Source organism: Leptopilina heterotoma, unplaced genomic scaffold (assembly GCF_015476425.1).
Source record: "Leptopilina heterotoma isolate Lh14 unplaced genomic scaffold, ASM1547642v1 Lhet_456, whole genome shotgun sequence".
Classification (NCBI taxonomy): Eukaryota; Metazoa; Arthropoda; class Insecta; order Hymenoptera; family Figitidae; genus Leptopilina; species Leptopilina heterotoma.
In genome coordinates this window covers 114,633-120,582 of record NW_025111090.1, presented here as the reverse complement: position 1 = coordinate 120,582, position 5,950 = coordinate 114,633, and the positions used below count along the sequence as shown (strand labels likewise).

Genomic DNA, 5,950 nt, shown 5'->3' with positions numbered 1-5,950 from the left:
CCTGTAGCGTCGTGATTTCTCTGCACGTGGCTCGTCTTCTTCTTCCTTTTCGCAAATTTCGGTACTGGCCCTGCCATCTATCACTTTCTCCGGTGAGCTGGCCGCGCGATTTACTTTCTCTACTACTAGTGGGTCAGCCGGCGACGCTAGTTTTCCCTAATTACCATGATAATTGAATATCGTGGTTCGGGGACCTCTCTAACAGGTGGCGCGACGATTCAGATTTTCCAATAATAGAATTTGACCATTGACAACGTCACAATCCCCTCCCCATGACCGGTACTATTTTATATAGGACCGTCATCACCATGATGATAATGGCAGCTGGCTCTCCCTCGTTTTCTCTGGCTCTCCTACTTTCTCTCCGGCTCTCCTATTTCCTCTCGGCTCTCCCTACTTTCTCTCCGGCTCTCCTATTTCCTTTAGGCTCTCCCTACTTTCTCTGGCTCTCCTACAATCTCTACGGCTCTTCCATTTCCTCTCGGCTCTCCCTACCTTCTTTAGTTCTCTTGTACTCTCCTCTTTCTTATTCTCTCTTTTTCTTCTTCCTCTCCTCCAACAATTGACGGATGGCCAAGTCGATTGTTGAAAGAGGCAATCCGGCCAAGGGCTGAGTGATGGCCATGATTCCTGCCACTAAATCTTTTTCGTCCCCCTTTTGTCCCAAATTGCTCTCGTCCTTCTTTCTTTGACTCTCTTTTTCTTGACCTTCCTCTCTTCTCAATTTGTTTTCCCTCTCATTTCTCTGAATCTCTTTCTCCCTTTCCTGGTTCTCCTTCTCTTTCCCCCGTTTCTCCTTTTCTTTTTCCTGGCTCTCCCTTTCTCTTAGCTGGCTCTCCCTCTCCTTCCTCTGTTTTTCCTTCTCTTTTTCCTGGCTCTCCTTTTCTCTTAGCTGGCTCTCCCTCTCCTTCCTCTGTTTTTCCTTCTCTTTTTCCTGGCTCTCCCTTTCTCTTAGCTGGCCAGCGATATGGTATCACTACCTCGGCTCCATCAGTTCGTTGAGTCATCTTTGGCTGTGTTGTCCTGACTTCCAAGACACTCACGTCTTCCCACTCAGTTGGTGGCACGATTGGCTCTACTACTCTACCTACAGCACCCTCTTCCTCAGTATCTGCGGGGATGTTCGGCTCTCCTTCTTCACAAACCGGTTGTGCCCTCAGTGGTTCGTCTGTGACTCTTTCAGTGATCGGGAACGAGAAATACGATGGGCATTCCCTCCTGACATCCCCAGTGTCAAATTCTGGGAATGGGCGATGCCTGGACTGTGGTCGCCTCCCTCTTTGTATCCTAGTTCCTTCCTCTCCCATTTCCTTTGGCTGTCGTCTACCCCTCTCTCTGGCCCTACGGCTCCCCAGCGGCGTGTACGGCATGGCTCTCCTTCTTCTCTCTTTTCTACTTCTGGCCCACCTTCTCCAACTGCGGCTCTCCCCTCGATCTAAAATAATTTTATTAATTCGTAGCGGACATAATACCAGTTACAACTTTGGGATAGGTAAGTATGGTATTAGGTCGGTGATGTGAACTTTCGGGACTCGTCTGCTTTGATCATCTTGTAAGATGAAAACAGTTGGTGAACGGATCTCGGTGATCTTAAATGGACCTTTATATTTCGGCGCTAATTTTGTCGCAAATTTTTGTGTTCCGCTAGATAACTTATGACTCTTTCGCAACACTAAATCACCTACTTTGAAAGTCACGTCTCTCCTACCTTTATCATAATACTTAGTCTGTCTCGCCCGTTCTTTATCAATGTGTCTGGCTACCATGTCTCTTAACGCGTCTAATCTCTTAATTCTGTCTACCCAATCCTCCGGCTCTATCCTAACTACTTCTCTCTTGTTCTCTATTTCTCTTCGCAGGCTCTTCACTGGCTTCGGATGTCTCCCATAGTTCAAAAACGCTGGAGATGTTTTCGTTGCCGCTTGGGTTGCTGTGTTCACGGCGTGGCGGAACTCGTGAACATGCATGTCCCAATTTCTATGATCGACGCCAATAAAAGTTGAGATCATAGTTTTTAGAGTCCTGTTACTTTTTTCGACTGGGTTGGCTTGTGGATGGTAAGGTGGAGTCGTGATGTGTTTGACTCCATATTAGATAAGAACTCCATCGTGTCGGCGGCTACTACGGCCCACGGTCTCTCTACAATTCTCTGGCCTATTAGTCCGACTGGTCCGGCTTGAGATACTTTATGTATCTGGCATTGGAGACAGTGTGTCACATAATTGTGCACATCGTTCCAAATGCCTGGCCAGTAGTACTCTCGTGCTATTCGATCATAAGTTTTCTCAATCCCCAAGTGTCCGGCTGATGCTTGGGCATGTCCGTCTTCCATGACTCTTGCTCTCTGTTCTTCTGGCACTACTAACTTCCAGCTGTCCTCATCTCCGTTTATCGGCAATAAAAGTGGGTCACTTCGGTGACGATATAGGTTCTCGTTCTCCACGATCCACCCTGGGAACCTCTGAGGATGTTGGCTCACCAACTCTCGGCGTTTGAGGTACCATTGATCTTCAAAGGATTCAAACGCGGCTACTGACTCTTCTTCGTCTTCTTGAAGTCTGGACAATGCATCAGGGACATGATGTTGTGCACCTCGTCTGTAAACTATGTCGAAGTCCCATTGCTGCATTTCCAAGGCCCACCTGGCTAACCGGCCTGTAGGATCTTTTAAATTCCTGAGCCATTTTAGGGCACTGTGATCCGTGATCACATGGAATTTGTACCCTTCAATGTACGTCCTGAACTTCTTGATCGACCACAATAATGACAAACACTCCTTTTCTGTCACATTGTAGTTTCTCTCTGGCTCCGTCAAGACTCGGCTGATGTAGACTATTGGATGTTCTCCGTCTTCAAATTCTTGCGTCAGTACGGCTCCAATGGCATAGTTACTGACGTCACACTGAATTGTGAACTTCTTGTGAAGTCAGGTCGTGCTAAGACTGGCGCAGATGTCAGCTTCTTTTTCAGCTGTTCAAAAGCTTCTTGTTGCTCGTCCTTCCATTCCCACGTTCGGCCTTTGTGTAGTAACTTTAACAATGGTATTTTGATTTCGCTGTCGTTTGGAATAAAACGGGAATACCACCCGACCATGCCCAAGAAACGTCTGAGTTGTCTTACGTTCCTCGGCTCTGGATAATTTCTCACCGGCTCTGTCTTATTCGGATCTGGCCTCAAACCTTCTCTGTCCAATAAGTAAAACAGATAAGTCACTTTGGAACACCCGAACTCACACTTATCTGGATTCACTATCAGCTTCGCCTTGTTCAATTTCTTGAGGACGAACTCCAACCACTTAGCATGTTCTTCGAAAGTGTCTGTGACTACTATGATGTCGTCCAGATACCCGAAGACATGCGGCTCTACTTTCGGCCCCAGCAATGCGTCGATTAGACGTTGAAACGTCATCGGTGCATTCATGAGTCCAAATGGCATTCGGCGAAACTGCCATAGTCCTGACCCCGGTATGGCAAAAGCAGTGTATTTCTTGCTCTCTTCGGCCATTGGTATTTGATGATATGCCAGCTTGAGGTCTACCTTCGACAAATATCTGGCTTTTCGGAGCTTATCCAAAATATAATCAATGGATGGCAGTGGATACCCATCTTTGATCGTAACTTTGTTGACATCTCTGTAGTCATTACACTGTCGAAAATCGTTCTCTCCTCTTCTCGTAATTACTGGCGCACTCCTCCAACGGCTGGCAGATGGCTCGATGATCCCTAGTTTGTATAGTTTGGCTGCATTACCTTGGGCCCAAGTTAACATGGCTGGCGACATCCGTCTGATGCCATGTTGTACTGGCGTTTCGTTCGTAACACGTATATGATGTTCCGTCATTCCGTGTTCTTCCGACTCTGGCAGTACCCATTTGTCTACTATGGCTTGGATTATGCTCTTCTGCTCATCGTCAAGCGCAGAAATACCGGCACATTCGGCGAATATTAATTGTTCGTCCTCTTCTCTCTCTCTTGGCCCAAACTCATGCCATTCTCCTCGAAAAACTCTCCACAGTCCTTCTTTAAGCTTCACTTCCATGTCCCAGGCCTTGCAAAAGTCAATGCCCAAGATGATGTCCTGTGTCAAAGTCTTCATGACTTTTACTAAGAATTTTTGAGCAACTCCATCGACTACAATGTTTAGGTCCAGAAGTCCGGCTGTTTCAATGATACCTCCTGTTGCACTCCTCACAACTGTACCACACGGCTGAATTCGGCTTTTGAAAGGCTCTGCGACTCTGGTGGTAATTACTAAAATCATAGCACCAGGATCGAAAAGTGCCTCGTAATGATGGTCGCCGATAGTCATGTCGAAGAAGTATCTGTTCTCCGTCCTAGATCCGTCGATGTCCTCCTCATTACTTAGGTTCGGGTCAGCTGTGACTTTCACAGCCTCTCCCCTCCCCTGGACTATAGGTACCGGGATCACATCCGTACCTTTTGTCCCACACTCTTCCGCCATTTTCTCTACTTCGTTTTGGTAGAGTGAGTTCTCCTCACTTGACCGCTCTTGTCTACTTTCTAGCACGAATTTGAACGCTTTGTCCTCTGTTAGGTCGTCCTTACCTATGGCTGGCTCTAAACTTTTCTTAACTTCTTCTCCTCTCTCTAATTCTAATTCTCGCTCAGTTTTTACCCAACTACAACTAGGCATGAATCTGTCTCTACACTCGCTATTTATCTCTACTCTACATGGCTCAAAAATCTCGGCTCTTCTTTCTACTACACACGGCTCATTAAATTCGGTTCTCGTCTCTATTATACTCGGCTCACGTAATTCGGCTCTACACCCCTCAACAGTATTATTTACTGTCCAGTTGGGTTTGAGGGGGGTACAGGGCTGCTCTGTGCCCCCCACACACCCAAAAGCGGCTTTTCCCAAAGCGGCTCTGACTGACACACAATTTGGGCAATTTAGAAAATTGCATCCTGGCCTCTTACATACCAGACACACTTCTGTTTGGGCTGGCTTCAGAGGGCATTGGTTTGAATAATGCCCCTGAAGTTGGCAAGAAAAACAGGTTCTCTGTGGGCAATCTCTGGCTCGATGTCCTGTAGTCTGGCAGTGGAAACATGCCCCGATGAACTCTTTAGAGGTATTTTGGGTTTGTGTACCATTTGCACTGCTTGGGGTGGCGCGGTACTGGCAACTTGGCCCTGGACCATTGCTGGCTTCTGGCTTGATGTCGCTGGACTAATGGCCTCGACGCTCTTTTCTTCTGGCTTACTCTTTTCATTCTTACTCTTTTTACTTTTCTTCTTCTTTTTCTTCGGTTTCTCTGTCCTTGTAGAGTGATTGCTCTCACTCGACTCTGACTTCTTTTCTAGTGCTGCCACCTTCTTATTTTTCGCATGTTTCTGGCTACTCTTCTTCTCCTTCATGGCTGCTAACGGGAAACGCATTTTCTCTTTGGGTAGTGGTGGGGCGTATCTTTCGTCTAAGTCTTTGGCCTTCTCGTAGTCTCTCAAAATCTTCTCCATCTGGCTCAACGATTCAAAATGGAGTCGTTCCAGTTGACGACGGTAGGCTGGTGTCAGGCGTTCTAGGTTTTCCCCACTACTGCTCAACCTCTGACTTAGGTCTCTCAACTTCAGACTCACTCGAAGAGTCATCTAAAATTGATCTCCGGCTCTCCCCCACTTTTCTTTCACTTTTCTTATTCTTGTTCGGTCGGTCACTATTTTTGCTTTTACAACTACATCTACTACTTATACGGCCATCTTCGCTACCACTATACTCAATTTGTCTCTCTACCTTGTCCCTTTTACCCCTACTTCTACTTTCATTGTTTTCGGGATTTAAGACTGGCTCTCCATTCTCTGGCACTCTACGATGATTGATACTAGAGTCCATTTGTTTGGCATACTCCATAATTTTTTTTATTTCAGGTGACAAACCCAAACGCACGACTGAATCACGGAGGCTCTGGACCACTGGGGCCATCGTGGCC

At 46.8% G+C, this 5,950-nt stretch overlaps 1 protein-coding gene across 1 annotated transcript; it reads right to left on the bottom strand.

Annotated features, from left to right (window-relative positions):
- Window positions 1-1,475: 1,475 nt before the first annotated feature.
- Window positions 1,476-2,009, bottom strand: LOC122507257. Its single transcript, XM_043619876.1, has one exon. It carries the CDS (start codon window positions 2,007-2,009, stop codon window positions 1,476-1,478), a length of 534 nt encoding a protein of 177 aa, XP_043475811.1.
- Window positions 2,010-5,950: the final 3,941 nt, after the last annotated feature.

What these genes read in the sequence shown, in the direction of transcription:
- LOC122507257 (XM_043619876.1), bottom strand. Translation starts at nt 2,009, where the DNA reads ATGATCTCAACTTTTATTGGCGTCGATCATAGAAATTGGGACATGCAT.